The sequence below is a fragment of the Agelaius phoeniceus genome, chromosome 3 (assembly GCF_051311805.1).
Source record: "Agelaius phoeniceus isolate bAgePho1 chromosome 3, bAgePho1.hap1, whole genome shotgun sequence".
NCBI classification, from domain to species: domain Eukaryota; kingdom Metazoa; phylum Chordata; class Aves; order Passeriformes; family Icteridae; genus Agelaius; species Agelaius phoeniceus.
The window spans coordinates 65,841,270-65,858,406 of NC_135267.1; the positions used below are offsets into that span (position 1 = coordinate 65,841,270).

Consider the following 17,137-nt stretch of genomic DNA (forward strand, 5'->3'; position numbering starts at 1 on the left):
AAATTTTATCCCCTACTTCGGTCTTGGGCACAAAATTAAATTTCACATTCTTGCAGCCAGTGAGGTTGCAAAGCATGCAGTTCTTGCACTTTATTGTCTTTTCTCCTGTTTTATGCAGTGTGCTTCCACACCCACCCTACTCATTAGTCTGCTGGAGCCTGAACAGACTTTGTTTGCTGCAACATGGAAGGTGTGCAAGAGCATTTGAAGTGAATTGATGTCAGTGAACTGATGTTCCTGGTCTTCAGAGTGCTTCATTCTGAGGTCCTAGCTGTTGAGAGAGCTCTACTCTGATTCCTGTGCTTGATCAGGCTTTTTTTTACTTGCCTTGAAACTCAAACCACAGGTGTTTTGGTAAGGGAGTAGTTCCAGTAACTACTACCAGTTCCAGTGTAACTGTGGAGCAGACTCCTCCACCTTTGTTGAAATACCACTTTGCCACTTATGAAATTGTGTTCTCCAATGAATAGAAAACTTATCCTCTATGGCATCAGAATGTTCAATTGATTTCATTTGGGGGAAATGAGAGTGAGAACCTGATAAAGAGGATCATGGCAGTTTATGTATTGATAACCAAACAGTTCTTTTGGGCTTAGCTAAATCCTGGGTCTTTGTAACTAATGAGAATATTGATAAATGTATGTATACTTTTAATTAGATTTGTCTTGAAAACCATCAGTCTTGCTCATCTTTGCTAAACTTCTAATCATATTTTATGTAACTGAATATAGTGTTTGGCTGTTTTGTAGTGCACTTGATGGTACATTTCAGGTGCTTTATAGAAACCAATACCACTCATGTTTCTGTGGTGGGTTTTTTATCTTTTTTTTTTCCCCCCTCCCAAATCAGTTACATAGTATTTGACTTCTGTCAAGTACATTTATGCCTCCTTTGCTCAGAGGAGTTTCTCTCCTGATATTGTAAAAGAAGATAGTCAGAAATAGGTCTGTCAAAAGAGCTGGTTTAGGATATATGTTTTTTTTTATTTGGATAGACATCTGATCTCAAAAGTGCATATCCCTTTTCTGGCTTGTTGGAATTGCAGGTAAGATTTGGGTTGTTTCCCTTGGAAATTGCAATACCAGCCCTGAGGCCTAACCTGAACTTGAGAAATCTGATCTCTTTGTTGTGAATGGCATCTTCATCTTAAAATATATAACTGCTAGAATGAGCAGGAAAACCTCACAAAAGATGGACCTATTCTAAGGAAGACACTGCTTTATCTATCACATGAGATAATCCAGAAAGATTTCACAGAGGTCTTGACATATCTTTTCTTCTTTAGTTACATAAAAAATACAAGTATCACAGAAGAGTTTATGCCAGTATCTCAGTGTCAGTCATACAGATGTTTCTTTACTCATGGTCCTTCCCTCATCTGTGTAAGTAACTCAAGGTTTTTGTATAGATTTTATTTTATTTTATTTTACTTTTTTTTACTTTATTATTTTATTTTATTATTACTATGGTAGGGATGGTATAGGACCCAGGAATGTTTCCTATGGTGTGGTCCTGTGTCAGACTCTGTTCAGTTTGTTTGGCCAGCTTGACAGTAATATATATATATATGCATACATAATTTTTTTTAGTTTCTCCTTCCTTCTTCATGATCTTAGGAACTCGCCATTTTAACATAGGATTTCTCAAGTGTTTTTTGTAATTTAGCTTTGATCAGATTTCATGTAAAGTAATATTTCTCTTTTAATCTTAGTTTTGCAACTCTAGTGAGAGCACATTATCTTGCAAGATTGCAGAATTAAGTCATGGCACATTGCGCAAGTTTTCTTCCTGCTTGGCACTAACAGATATGTACCATAGATTTGGAGTTGTTCAAGGTTAGACTTCTATGTGAGTAAGAGCAGTTAAAAATATAACTTGTACTACGGCAAGTTTCAGAAGAAAATAAATAGACTGTAATCTCACCCAAAATATAGCAGTGGTATTGGCATTCTTGTTTGGCTTTTGTGATGCTTCAGTTTCCTAAAATTAAGGAAAGTGAGTATATGTGTAGTCTTAGTAGTGCACTGCCTTTTTTGCTTCAATAAAATTTGATGGCATCCATACTGCAAATATTTATGTGGAATTGGACAGAGGCAGATGCTTAGAACACAAGTTATGAATCTTTTAGAAAATGTAACTTAATATTAGATTTTTAAGTGTGAAAAAATATATTTTTTATACCATATTAGTCTCCTTTATTTTAATTTTGTTTCTTGAAGGCTTGTATAGGCAAAGGTTTGCTCTTTCCCCTGTGTATATCTATCCTTCCTTCAGGCTTTTAATAATTTATAAGCCTGTAGGCCTTGAAACACATTACTGAAGACTAGATGTCTCAAAGGTATTCCTTTTCAACAAGTTGTAGAGACACAGCTTCTCCAGTTCAGAGTGTGACCACAAGGCTTATCTTTTATTGAATATCTTCATTTCAGTTTTGATGATCTAAGTAAATAGGTGAGGTGAGAAGTTGTGGTTAGAGGTAGAATCTCTGATTAGATTAATTAGAGTAGAAAAACTTGAGGGTATAGGCTTTTTCCCTACAGAGCTTGTCTTGCTATCTGTCTTCTCAGTCATGGAAGATTCCAAAGGAATGGGAAAGCATAGAGAGATACTGGTACCCAGGCTGCTTTTCTTGTCCTACTCTTTAACAGAAGCTTATTTCTCTGGTTTGGGTTTGGGTTTCTGGTATTTTTTCCTGAAACCTAAGAAAAAAATTAATTGGGTGAAAAGACAGAAAGGTGTTTGTATAAGAGGTGGAGATGAGTCAGTTTTCTTGCTTTGCTCTCTTGATTCCACAAGACTTTTGCCATGGAAATAGGCTGCCTGGTATAACAGGAATCTTACAAAGAGTCAGCAGAAATAGCTAATTGCCTCTTGTTATACTTTGGCATTGGTGCAAATCTTGTCAAGATAAACACATGGTTTGAGAGAAATTGTCGACCACATTCCTGTTTCTGTAAGCATTCATGTATGTGCTTGCATGCATTATTCACACAGGTAAACTTTGTTATGAACAGAATTCTCTTCAGTGAAGTTTTTACTTATATGGGGTTTCTTTGGCTTTATATATTCACTCCCTCTTTGCTTCTCTGCATCTCTACCTTGTCCTTTTCTCATTCTATCATTTCTCTGTATGAATCAAAATAGATCTGAATGGTGATTTATATTGGAATGTTACCTTTCAGTTTGTTTTCTTCCAAGTTCTAGTACAGAATCTATACAGTATGTTATAGATTACATGAATTTTTAATGCAACTTGCAAAAAGTACATCTAATGTAATTTTTTCTTTTATTTTTTGCTAAGGTTAACATTCACCATGTATAGACTTACCAAGCAAATTTTATTCTTCAAGACAGCAATTACATTTTTTTTTATTTTCTTGATTAGTGGCTTATCCATTTTTACCATTTTAAGGTCTCATTTAAAGAAAAAATAAAGGAGTAATAGTGAAATAGAAAAAAACTAAACCACATCCTGCTGACTGTGTTCAAATTCAAGCATAATAGCTAAAATGGGGAAATCCCTCTAGATCTCTTATTTCCTACTTAAAGCCAGGCCTTCTTACCAAAATAAATTGTGTGAAGAAACATGACCTAGATGTATTTGACTGTCAGAAATGTGTGGCATTGACATTATTTTATTTATTTATTTATTTCTGCAGATATTGCTGTGGTAGAGATGAGTGATGCCTTCCGTCAACCTTCCCTGTTCTACCATCTGGGAGTCAGGGAGAGCTTCAGCATGGCTAACAACATTATCCTCTACTGTGACACAAATGCGGAGTCTCTGCAGTCACTGAAGGTAGCTTTGGGTGGAAAAAGGGGTTTGGAGGGGAAGTTACAGCTAGTCTAACCCTTGAAATAAATTCTTTCTCTAAGAAATACAAAGGCCACTTGTGGTTCAGAACAGAATAGCAAAAAAATGTTCTGAGGCCTGGCAAAGATGTCTACAATGCCATGCTGTAAAACTCAGTTTAGTTTTCTAAAGAGAAAGATTTAGATTGCCTGATTGGAGTCAGTTAAATACCTAGCTGTTAAATGGCTGTTTATGGAAACAGAAGTTTGCCAAATTTGAGATGAGAAACTAAATGCAAGACTTTGTCATTCAAGGGAATTACTGGTGTTTGTGGTAAACTATTACAGTAATAACAATCCTGTGAGAGTGGTAGTGTGTAGGCAGTAAAATAATCCTTAGGTTTTAGATTATGTCTAAATTAGCAGTTTTCCGCTAAACCTTATGGGGCCTCCTGATACCCCCTGCTAAATCTTGCTGAGTTACAGCTGTTTGCATCAGGTACCTGCAGGGCTGCTGTTCTGGGGATTAGCAGCAGTGTAACAGAGTCAGTAAGAACAAAACTCATGCCTCAGTGCACAGTTATAGTACTTTGGTTTAAGGCAAGAGGGTGTTTTAAGATAATCTCTGGGGGCTGTGGATTTTGTCAGCCAAGAAGTTGGTACTTGCTTCCTACTGCAACTATCCTAAAAGTTTAGCAACTTCCATGATGGGAAAGGACAGACAACTTGGTTGGCAGTCTTTTCAATTACTTCCCCTCTCTCAGATGCATTGGCTTTACTCAGAAGGTGTTTTATGCTCTTGCACTTTTCTTCCAAGCTTTGCTGAGAAGAAGAATTTAGAATGAGCAGCTTGGTGAGTCAGACTGCAGTCTGGGCACCAGCACCACTCAGGAAGGGTTTGCTTCCACTGCTTCTGGCAAGTGCAGGCTATTTGGTTTTGATTCTGTCCTATTTTTTTCAGACTGGCCCTATATTTTGGAGGAAATGCTTAGTAACTCAGTTTGTGCCCCCTGCTCTCCCCTCTAAATTCTCTCAGCTAACTGGACCGCTTGCAATCCAATTATTTCCTTTCTTCTTGCAACACAAAGAGTATACAGATAAAAGCCCTAAAAATAATGCTAATGATAAAAGATGTATCTGGGAATTTAATCCAGTTGTGTAAGTACAATGATCTACAGTATAAGCAGAGCAGAATTTCATTGTTCTGGGCAAGGAGCCAAATACCCAACTCCCACGGAGAAATCACTTGGGGTGAGGCATCAGGCTTTCTTGGGCACTTGGAAGAACTTTTTACTAGTTTAGGAGCTGGGCTTTGTAAATGGGTCACGTGCTGGGTTCCTACTGGCTTCAGTGGAAGCCCAGTTCTGTGCAGGGGGACTTGGATGTCACAGTTGCCACCAGTACTCTGCTGATTGAAAGATTCCCTTTGGTTTCCCTTAGTTTTGAACTGGGCTTGTATTTCTGCTCTTGATAGCCTGTAGGGAATTAGTCAAAGAGTGAGACCCTTTCCATACTATTTAGTAACTGCCTAAAAATAGTAGCTGTGGGCATACTGGGACATATTCTGAGGCAGTGTTTGTTCCTGTGTTTGTTACAGCCAGCAGGTAAAGAGTAGAAGCAATGCAGGAGAGCATGTGCAGTTTTAATCCTGTATGAAAGGAGGAATTAAAAAACTGAAAATGAAAGAAATACAGAACTGCAGCAGACGATTTAATCAGGGCATGAAGCAGTAAACTTTTGCTGGTGAAATGTTCTTCTGCCTGAAGACTCAGGCCAGGCTGGGCAGGATTTTGATCAGCCTGATCTAGTTGAAGATATCCCTGTCCATGCTGGGGGATTTGACCAGACCTTTATGACCCACACTTGGAAAGCTAGAAACAGTCCTATGTGAAACATGCCCTCTCTACAGGGAGAAGAACAGTTTTATCAAAGCCTGACTTAAACAACACGGAAAGTAGGAGGAACCTTGGTTTGACACTGTTCTTGTTTTTAATGCTGTTGTGCCAGTGAAGCTGCTCACCAGTCCCAGTGGCACAGGAAAAACTGTCTGATAAATCTGTTATCAATTCCTAGGATCAGAACTTGGTGACAAGTCATGCTGGAAGCAAGATGATCATTGTTCAGAAATGGTTTATACTTGAGCTGTACCACCTGGATTAGTGTGCAGGAATCAGCTCTTTCCATCTGGATGTGCTTCTAATTCTCTGAAAATTCACATTGAAAATGTGAAGATATGTTCTTTGCATCTGATTATTAGAGCCAAGTGAATTTCAAGCAGTTTTGGAATATTTTAAAACCTCATATGAATGCTGCTTTTACTATTCTTTTTGATTGCTTCTCCTGGTAGCAAAATGTTACTTACTATATTTGGCTTTTCCAATATGAATAGATGTTTATTAATAGACAACTTCTGGACATCATCCCTCTAGAAAAAATCTATAAATGGAGGGACATGTATATAGGTGTATATATGTATATTAACATGCAGACAGTAGGTATGCTCTTATGTATACATAAGTTGTATGTATCTACTTGATTGCATAGTAATTTTGTCTCTTCTGAGACAATACCTCATTTATGTTGATTTGACAAGCATAAGAAAATATCTGTCAACCAACCTTTTCTTGTCATGTGTGCAAACAGTAGTATTAGAAAGTCATACTGATCAAATATCTTTCCTAATGCCATCAACATTTTCTTTTTTTTTTATTTCAGGAAATTATTTTCCAGAAGAATAATGTAAGTACGATGCATGGATTTCGGTTGAATCATAAACATTCCAAACTTCTGTTTCATTTAATGTTGTTTATATTCTGTTCTCCACTCAAGTCATTTAGCGCTCTCCTACTGTATTTTACAGAGTTCGACGTAGAATTCTGGAAATTCTAGCAGCAAGTCTGAGTAAATCACTTGGTTGCTAGGTACCAGGCTCACTTCTTACCTTGTCTGTATCTATCAGTGGTATTTTCTCTGCTGCCTCTACTTGTCTGTCATGTTATCTCACACCCATTTGCATTTGTCATTTTATCCTTTTTTTTTGTTGCCTTTTTCTATTCAGTATTCTTTAATGTTTTGAAAAATATTCTATTAGAAAGTAGAGTTATTTGGAAACTGTTGCTCGTTTTAGAAACCCATGGCTACAGCTCTGAAAAGAAAAAGTGTGTGTATATATATATATATGCATATGTGTGTAAATATATGTATGTGCATATATATGTATGTATGTAAATGTGTGTATATCTATGTATATATATGTACGTGTATATATATATGTATGTATATATATATATGTATGTGTGTGTACATATATATATATATATATGTAAAAAGTACATTTATAGAGTATTTATTTCTAGAAGTTGTGTCCTGGAGCTGTTAGTCAAAATGTAGTACAGGTCCCAGTGGTCTGAGTGCCAGTCATTATTAAACTGTAGGTCTCTGCACCTTGATGTCTCTTTCATTTCTGAGGTTGACCTTCCAAATCTCCCTTCCCTTTTTCACTCCCAAGTTCAATGGAGGCAGACTTGTGGCTGGGGGAACACTGCTTTTCTATGTGTTTTTTCTGGAGCAGCAGGGCCAGTCATGTCAGAATATATATCTGACATGTCGAGTTGTTCTTGGCTTTGCTTCGTGACTTACTGGTAGCCACATTTGCTAAGATATAATTTCAGAGAGGCTACCCAGTGCTGTGCTGATACCCTGAGGTGCTATGTGCATGCCGTACAATTCCATATATTTGAATAAATTTTTCTAGAGGGGGATATGAAGCACTTAATTTCAGAAACTGGCCAGGTTTTATTTTTCTCTATGCCATGAAAACTGCAGCATTCCTGATTTTACTTCTTTATTTAACAGTGGATTAAGTTATTACTTTTGCCAGTCTAAAATGTGACTCTATGAAAAAGATGCAGTCTTTTCTCTGCATGGTGTTTCTAAAGATGGCTTCAAAACCAGTAAAAGCTTTGGTCTAATGCTGCATTTTAAATTACAGATTTTTTTTTTGTTAAAAAAACCAAAAAAGCAAAGAGGCTTCCCTATAGAGTTTCTGTATAGCTCTTATCCAAAAAGTGCTTTTCAGACACTCACAGAAGGCTGTGAAAGATGTGCTAGACTAGAAATCTCTCGCCTTTCTCTAATGAAAGTGGAAGAAATGATCATTTAGGCCTTTTACATAAAATGAAAAGAGAACAGTAAGGCCATTCTTGTAAATGAATGTATTGCATTCTGTGTTTTTGTTCTGGTGGCCTAGGACCTAGGGAAAATGATGTGTGACTAATGTAATGTTCCTGGGAGGGCAGGGGGAAGAGCTCTCTTAGCAGGAAACCAGCAGGAGATGACTGGTAAAATAGAATAAAGGGGAGATGTCCTGTTTTTAAATGACAGTCCCCAAAGCTCAAGGAGAGGTATGATAACTTGGCCTTCCTCTATTTCAGAAAGGATAGTTCTGTTTTTCATTTAAATTTGGATAGGCGACTGTGACACTGTCATTTATCACTTTTAGAAATGTTTCAGTGTATGCCAGAAAAAGAATGTGTTCCTTGAAAGTCTCAGATGTTTTCAAGCACACCCACATAACATCTTTTCTGAGAGGAAGTATTTTCCCTGGTATTAGAACAGGGAAGTCAGTGAAATGGTTTTAGCGGCTCCTTTGTCTCCCTTTTCCTCATTTTTTCAGCCAAATTACCTGGAAGTAGACTTTCCAAAATGTTGCTGCATGCCTAACTACTGAATATAATGCCTGCTTCATAAAAATTATGTTTCTTCATAAATTATAAGATTCTTGGATAAATGGATATGACAGAGGTTCTGTTCTAGAGAAGCCGTGTCTCTGATGCCCACCCTTACCAAAATAGTCATGTGAGGTTACTGATATTAAAAAAAAAATAAAATGAAATTCACATATGGATAAACAAGGAGTTCAGTCTTGCTGTTCTAGAACATGTTTTTTAATAGCATGCAAACATCAGCCATATCAGGACCATGGTATCCTTGGCACCAGGGGATTAAAAAGGTTGCAAAACAAGTCTGTGTGTATCTATATATATCTGCCTAATTGAAATGCCTTGTGTTTGCTTTTCCTAAACCTTGTTTCCTAAAAATAAGTGGGATAACAAAAAAAAAAAAAAAATCTATTGCCAACTGTTTTGTTCTTCTGCTGGATTTTTATGCTTCCTAGTAATAGTCAATACAATGTTGCATAGCAAGGATAAGCTGCCTGGAGCCTGTCTGGGCAGAGCAGTACAAGATAACATTGGCTTATTTCCTGTTATATGTGGTTTTATAGCTATTTATTTGGACCTTTTTCAAATGTTCCAGTAATACCAAAACCATACATTTTTAAAGGGAGTGATACCTTAACAGGAGGTATCCTGTTACTTTGCTGGTTGAAAGCTTTAGTTTAGTTTTTGCTGTTATCTGATTTTTGAGGTCAATCAAGCAGCAGAGGCATTCTAGAAATTACTAGTGAAGAGTTTCAGTCATAAGATGTTGCTATAAAGGTTAGAGTTCATGACTGTACATTGCTAGTCTTAGCTAACCAGTTTTTTCATCATAATTTTCCATAGTGATTTGAATTCTACCACCTTTGGAGGAAAGTTGCAGGGCTATTCAATTTTTTTGAAAGTTTGACTTCTTGCTGAATCTGAGTGTTTAATATGCATGTATTCTACATGTGGTTTGCAACCCACTGCGGTAAGTTACACCTTGACACAGTGCACACCTTTCAGTTCAGGCTGCTTGCTTGCACCAGGCTGGAGTAGTGGATAGCTTTGGGGGCTGCCTGGGGTGTGAGGCTGCAGTACTGCTCCTGGTCTGGCCAGAAGGGCCCTTGGAGGCAATGGGAATTGTTCTCTTGGGCAGCTGACTTGCAGGCATTAGTGATTGAGCAACAGGGTTAGTGTTGTATGGCTGGGCACCCTTAGCAGTGCTTTGCTTTTCTAACACTTGAAGGGATCAGATTGTAGTGATAGGACAAAGGGCAATAGCTTCAGGCTCAAAGAGGGAAGGTTTAGATTAAGTATTAGGAAGAAATTATGTACTGTGAGGGTAGTAAGGCCCTGGAACAGGTTGCCCAGAGGAGCTATGGATACCCCATCCCTGGGAGTGTTCTGAGCCAGATTGGATGGGGCTTTGAGCCACCTGGTCTAGTGGAAGGTGTCCCTGGCCACAATACAGATGTTGGAACTGGATTACCTTTAAGGTCCCTTCCAACCCAAACCATTCTATGGCTCTGTGATTGTAATTTTTACTGGTTTTCCAGAGTCTTTCCTAATTGCCTCTTGTTTAAGGTGGAGCTTGAGAGACAGTTTGGTGTAGCGCTCCTTTAATGTAAGTGGGAGAACTCGTCTGGTTCTGAGATCCCCAGTGCAAGAGAGACGTGGAGCTCCTGGAGCAAGTCCAGCACAGGGCAACAAAGATGTTGAAAGGACAGGAGCATCTCTTAGGAGGAAAGATTGAGGCAGCTGGGCTTGTTCAGCCTCCAGAAGAGACAGCTGGGAGGGGACCTCATCCATGTCTATAAGTATCTGAAGAGAAGGTATCAAGAAGATGGAGCTAGGCTCTTTTCAATGGAGCCAAGGAGTAGAACAAGAGGCCAGACACTGGTGCACAGGAAATTCCACCTGACTATGAGGAAGAACTTCTTTACTGTGCAAGCGACCAAGCACTGGAAAAACTGGCCAGAGAAATTGTGGATTCTCCCTGACTGGAGATATTCCAGAACTGTCTGGACACAATCCTGTACCATGTGCTCTAGGATGACCCTGCTTGAGTGGGGAGGTTGAACTAGATGACCACTGTGGTGTCTTTCCAGCCTGACCCATTCTGTGACTCTGGATGAGGCATTCCAGAGGCATCTGCAAGCTCAGAATTTTCATATAGCTGCTGTTAAAAGACTGTAGCATAGGGTATGTTTAACTGTTGATTTCATTCACCATGGAAATAGGGGTAAATATTTTTAATACTCTTCCTGCAGCCAACAGGAGATTTGTGGCCAGTTTTATTTTTGATATCCAAGTATGTAAAAATGCTATGTAGCCTTCAGTAAATATTTTGCTGGAAATGATAACTGTGGTATTAATTATTTATGATGCAACATTACATCTTGCTTATTTTTAATTTTGTGAATTCTTGACTAATATATTTGACACATACTTTCCTAGGAAAAAGTTGGTAACTTTTTTCCTGTGTAAATATGATGAAAGGACCATATAGGCTGTAAGATGATTTTTAACAAGCATTTAGGATGTAGCATGGCTGCAATAGAATGATATTGCTGGGTATATAAAGAAAGAATATAGTCTCAAAAAAAAAGGGGAGGTATTTGATAGTGTAGGTCCAGTCTCAGTGCTTCAGTTCATTTGAGGTGTGTGGCTAACTTAAGTTCCTTTTCAAATCAGTAGTAAGGCTATCATTCATGTGAGTGGGATTTAAAGTAAACCCAAACTGAGTCTGTATTCATTAAAACATCAGCACATGTTGATTTACTGTGTATTTGGGGGATGGAGGGAATAGATTTAATAACTTGGTTTATGATTTTGCCATCTGCTACACATAATAACATGTGCAGTCAGAGAGCTACCTTAAAAATTTCACCAGAAAAAATGAAATAAAAGCAGATATTTTTCAAAAGGATGAGTGGGAGAAATAGAAAAAAGTTCTTTTAATTAGAAGAGTGTCAGCAGGAAGAACAGTTCCTACTGTGAGAAATACTGGCAATTTTTATTACTTCAGCTGTTTTTTTTTCTTTTATTAAAGTTACATTGTATGCTGACCTGAAGCTTTGGCAAGTGGGTGGGATTCTGCTAGATTCTCCCATTCATGGCTAAAGTGTCATGGTTTTGGTTTTGGGAATCTTTGTTTTCTTTGACACTTCTTGTCCTTGAAGGAAATTTTTCTCTGTTTGTGGGTATTTGACTGCTAAATCATCCCAACAGAGCAGTGTTAGTAAAGAACCTTTGGGTATTGGAAGAACTGTGCATCACTGACTCTCTACAATTTTTCAGTTTTCCCCCTCTTTGTGAAGAAAAAGTAAAGATAGGAGAATTAATTGGCCAGAACTCAAATATTCCTTTGTCTAGTACCATGTATTTTTAACCTATGCAACTTTCAGAAAAAAAAATCATTTATATTACATCAGATTTATTTTTAGAGAGAGAATAGTGTTTATTTCATGATGTTCTTTCTAAGACATGGTCTCTCCATTCAAGTCCAAAAAGCTGCCCTTTTCCCAAGTAGTTCTGTAGAAGAGGGGAATATTGAAAGAAGGGCTGGTTTATATTCTTATTGTGATCAATAAAATATAAGTATGTGTTATTGATTTTTATTATCTCTTGAATACAAATAGGTGCTATATTAATTTCTTTCAGAAGCTGAGGAAGGATGTTGAACAAGAAAGAGGTGCTTAATGATCCAGTGACCACTAGGTCTAGCTAGAAGCCTTGTCTTAAATTCTGTAATTATAAAGCTATTAAAAATGATCTTACATCTCTAACTGAAATTACTCATGCTTTGGAATTGTTCAATTTGTCCTCAGTAAATGAGGAGGTAACATTAGAAAAATACAGAGCAATTAAAATATTTGCAAAAATTAATTACGGTATCTGTCACTTAGTTGTAAGCATTTATGTGTGTAGCTGGCTCCAGCCAGCACTTCTGCCTTCTGATTAGTCTGACTGACTTGATGAAATGGACTGGCATGGACAGTCTGTCAGAAAATGACCTGATGCTGCCAGGTACTGAGTGTGCTAGCCCAAGGCTTTGATATGTATGTTCATATCTCCCAGATAAAAGGAGCTCAGCTGATCTGAAAGGTTAGGCCAGGATTACCTGTCTGATGTCCTGAGTTCTTGTGCATTAGTCTGAACAACAGTAACTATCAAATTTGGTGGGATCAGAGTCGGGATGGAGCATTACAGGGGAAATATAATAGAATAAGTTAAATATATTTAAGCTTCCAAGTCTAGTAATATGCACTAAGTGAAAATGTAAAGCAAGTGTGAGCAGATGGGAAGTGTGTTTCAGAAAGATCACCTGATCCTTTCTGACTTAAGCTAGCATAGTTTATATTCTGACAGAAAAAAGATGAGAAAGAAGTATAAGTTGCTGAGACAGGTTGCATCACTGGATGAATGAGGAAAGAAGCAAGTCACACACTCTACTTTGGGGAAAATGGTTGAAAATGGTCTGACATTTAGAATAGCTCCACAACTGCTTCCCCCACAGCTTGGTTCTCTTGGACTCCCACCCTAATCATAGCCCAAAGGCAGCTGGAGTTGGGCTCTTTGCAATGAGAATTTGTGGTGATGGCACAACATGTTTCTCCAGAGGAGGGGACTGTAGACTTTGTTATAAAAAAGCAGTCTTGCCGTCACTGTTATCTTTCTTCAACCACCACCTTTAGTAAATAATATATAACTTTTGATTCTTTTTTTTTTTTCTTTTGATGCTAGAGCTACTGCATGTCTGCCTTTGTTAGTTTTAGCTGTTAAATATCTACCTACTCTACTCTTTAGCTAGGGAAGTGAAATTGAGGTCAGTATTTCTTGTGTTTCTTAGCTTTATTGCATGTGTGCTCTTTCTACTTTTTTTTATTTTAAGTGCATTTCCTAAGGAAATGAAACTTAACAGCTTGTACTGGTTTTTCATCCTCCGCTTTTGTTCTGTATCTGCCTGTTTGTCTGTCTAATGAATTTCAGCCAAATTTGAGAGGTTTCATAGATACAGAGCTCCCACAAAAGATACCTATCTAGGTTAAGTTAAGAAGCAAAGTGATGCCCTGGCTGAGGGAAAGGCCACTGTGTTTTCACACTACTTGCTACTGAATATCAGGGTGAGAGTCTAGCTTGAGACAATTCCCTGAGACCCCTGGGGGCCCTCTGAACAACTGTAAATGGATTCATTTTTTCCCTTTTCTTCCCACGGTGTTTTCTCCTGTCTTTTACTGTTAAGTTCTTTCCTGTCCATTGCTTCCAATGACTCTTGGGTCTGCATGTCTTCTATGCCAGGCTTTATATTATAACCAGCTTTTCTTTTCCCCCCTCAGCTAACAGGAGGGATGCATATAAACTAACTTTTGCTGGCTCTCTTGTTTCACTGAAATAGATATGTACTTCCTACAGAAGGTGTTCTCAGGATGAGTTTCTCAGAGCTCATGCTCAGTAATGGATTCAGGCACTTGTCATCTGCAGGAAGAGCAGTTTTCCTCCTGGTAGAATTAAAGATTAAGGCTCTGGTACTGTCTCTGTAGGTGGCACGACCATTTTACAAGGGTAAACCTTGGGTTCTGTGAATTTCAAAAGTTAAGAACATCCTTTTTCAGAGCTGATTTTTATTTAATACCTCAGCATTGGAAACAGTGTGCCAGAGGTCTGAGAAGGTCTTCCTGCAAACAGTTTTGAATTTATTTTTAATGCACTGAATAAACATTAGGAAGTAAAATGCTTGTCTCCGGATATCTGTAGCTACTTCACCCTTTTTCTTGACTCTGACTTCTCAACCTTTTTCTCCTTTACCTAGAAAAGGAAAGGTGGATAACAGTCTGCCTATGTGTAATAGTGGCTCTTATGCCAGTGGCAATGTACCCATCTCTTAAAATTGCTGAAACCAGTTCCAGTAAATTAATAATTTTCCCTCTGCCTTTGACTGTGGGGCTCATTAGATTTTAGCAGGGTAAAAAGTTCATCCATTCACTGTTGAAAGCATGTGATTGCCTTACATGCTAGGATATTCTTGAATAGAAGTATCCATTCACTTCTCCGTTGCACAGACAACCAGTTTGGGTTCTGGCATCCCACTCCTTAGTTACTTGTTAAAAAATTTGTCATACACTCCCCAGTTCTCAAGTTCCCTTTGGAATTGCTGCAGTCACACAGAGATAAATATTCCCTAGCTCTTCAGCAGCAGTAGTTCACAATGGTTGCAGAAATAGGACTAAATTAACCCTTGTGCAAGGTACAGTACACAATAATCTCCAAACAATTTCTGTGTTAGTTGAATTCAATTGATCTCATGTAAATGCCCGCAGCAGTTATTTTTAGATTTTACAGAGTCTGTCAATGCCCCTCAGAAGTGCAGTGGGGTTGCCTTTATATTGAGGTCTTACAATTTCATAGTATGATGGATGTAATTAAAAAATAATTCCTGTACTTTTCATAGCCAGCCTCTGATTTGTACACAAATGTGTGTTTACTGTCATGTCTATACACATATGATTTGCAGACTTGACTACCTCAATCCTTCCATGTTTTAAAAATCTAATAATGCATGTTAAAATGCATGTTTTAAGCACACAGCTGGTATTGTGCATTCAAAAACTATTCAGTCACTGCCCTCTCAATTTGTGGAGCTCAGCTAGGCAGGGAGTTTCTGAAGTGTCTGCATTGCAGTATTGACTTCTGGGAGAGTCAAAGCAGCTGAACAGAAACTAATTAACCTTGGAAGTAATTTAGGCATACTAAAAATGATGGGTCTCAAGAAGTGCTTCATTAAGGCTTTTGTTGTTGGGCTGCTGGGCACTTCAGTAATGGAGTCTGAGCTTTGAGAGGTGAATGAAGGAACTCTTCCTGATTTTGTTGGTATTCTGTCTCAGTTAAGACTCTTTAAAACACAACTATTTGGCAACTTTCTCTGCACATAAATCTGTACTTACACACATATCACAGTCAGCAGACATCTTGCCTCCCTCTTCCTTGGAAGGCACTTAATTTTTTTCCTTTCTTTGTTTCTTTTTTTTGCAAAGTATCTGTCATACATTGATATATAAAAATCAATGCAGTTTAGCAATGCTGAGGTGCTCTGTAAGTGATTATTCTGAACTATGCATTACTTTAGGTCCCATTAAAAATATTTTCTACAGGAAATATTAGTAGGAAATTTATTTTGATTTTGAATGCAAAACTATTTGAATAATTTTGAAGTTCATATGAGGATTAATTTTCTCTATGGTTGTCCTGTTGTGAGGCAACTAGATTGTGTTACTGTTTCCAGTATCTGTGAGCCAAACTCTTCTGCTTTCTTCTGATCATATCACCTTGAAAAGCAAGTACCTCAGCTTCTTTTCATTCCATCTGCCTCTTCAGAGTGTGGCCTGAGAATTATTTCACTATTGAGCCAATTACAATTTTAAGACTGATTTTACAGGAAGCAGATCAGAAATCTGAAAGAATACATTTCAGGTGTATATCATATTTGATGTGAAAACTGAGTTTAGGCATCAAAACTTAGTCTTGCTGAAATAAGCAGCCGGTCTCCCTTTGACTTTAACAGGTGGTACATGCAATGGTTTCATACTTTGGCCTGCCAAGCCATAACTGCCCTAAATATTGTCCCTTGTTTCCCTGCAGATGTGCACTGGGAACTACATATTTGTTCCTTATATGATAACTCCCCATAACAAGGTGTACTGCTGTGATAGCAGTTTCGTGAAGGGACTCACAGAGCTGATGCCACCTGGTTTTGAGTCTCTGCTTGGGCCTATATGCTTACCTCTGGTGGATCGATTTATTCAGCTCTTGAAGGTGGCACAGGCCAGTTCCAGGTGAGTTGTCTTCTTGTGTACACCTGTGTAAAATACAAATATTCCAGCTGACAAGATAAATGTCAGCCTCTTTTGCCTTCTGCTCAGAAAAACTGATGTTTAATGGATTAGCTTGACCAAATCTCTGCATTGACACTGTTCCATCCGTACATGTTCTGCACATACACTGTGAGAGAGCTGTGCTGATGTGAAGTTGTTCCCTGCAGCCAGTATTTCCGGGAATCCATTCTGAATGACATCAGAAAGGCCCGGACGCTTTACACGGGCAAAGAGCTCGCAGCAGAGCTGGCAAGGATTCGACAGCGAGTCGATAACGTTGAAGTCTTGTCTGCTGACATTGTCATAAACTTGCTGCTGTCCTACAGAGACATCCAGGTAGGAGTTTGCTACTAAGAATAGTAAATTAAATTACATTCTCACAGAAATTTTTGGCGCATTTGGTGCAGATTTTTTAATAAAATGTGTGGATAAAGCACACTAGTAAAAATTTTTTATGGTGTCTTCTCTGATGTTTTTATTTGGTTTTGTAGTTTCACTGTTTGCCTTTCCATAGCAGAAAAGGGTTTTATGGCAGTACCTAAAAAGTACATGATGTGTAATAACTCTTCTCCATCTCAGCACTGCTGTGTGATGAACAGCATGTAGTTAAAGGCTGTGGTGGCATTCTGCAATTGATAGGCAAATGTATTCTTTTTCACCAAAGCTGATGACATTTCTTATGGAAACAGTAATAGTTCATATTTCAGGTTTTGGAATGATGCTGGTAATTGCCTGCTTTGTTACCCATAATTTCAACTGTCACTTCCTAAA

At 38.1% G+C, this 17,137-nt stretch overlaps 1 protein-coding gene across 1 annotated transcript in view; it reads left to right on the forward strand.

Moving 5' to 3' along the window:
* The window catches only part of MAP3K5 (mitogen-activated protein kinase kinase kinase 5), a 98,315-nt gene that overhangs the window by 25,547 nt on the left and 55,631 nt on the right, over window positions 1-17,137 (forward strand). Inside the window, exons 2-5 of the mRNA XM_054629192.2 lie at window positions 3,660-3,799; window positions 6,508-6,531; window positions 16,134-16,327; window positions 16,534-16,702. Coding sequence (XP_054485167.2) covers window positions 3,660-3,799; window positions 6,508-6,531; window positions 16,134-16,327; window positions 16,534-16,702 — 527 coding nt within the window. The remainder of the gene's footprint in view (window positions 1-3,659; window positions 3,800-6,507; window positions 6,532-16,133; window positions 16,328-16,533; window positions 16,703-17,137) is intronic.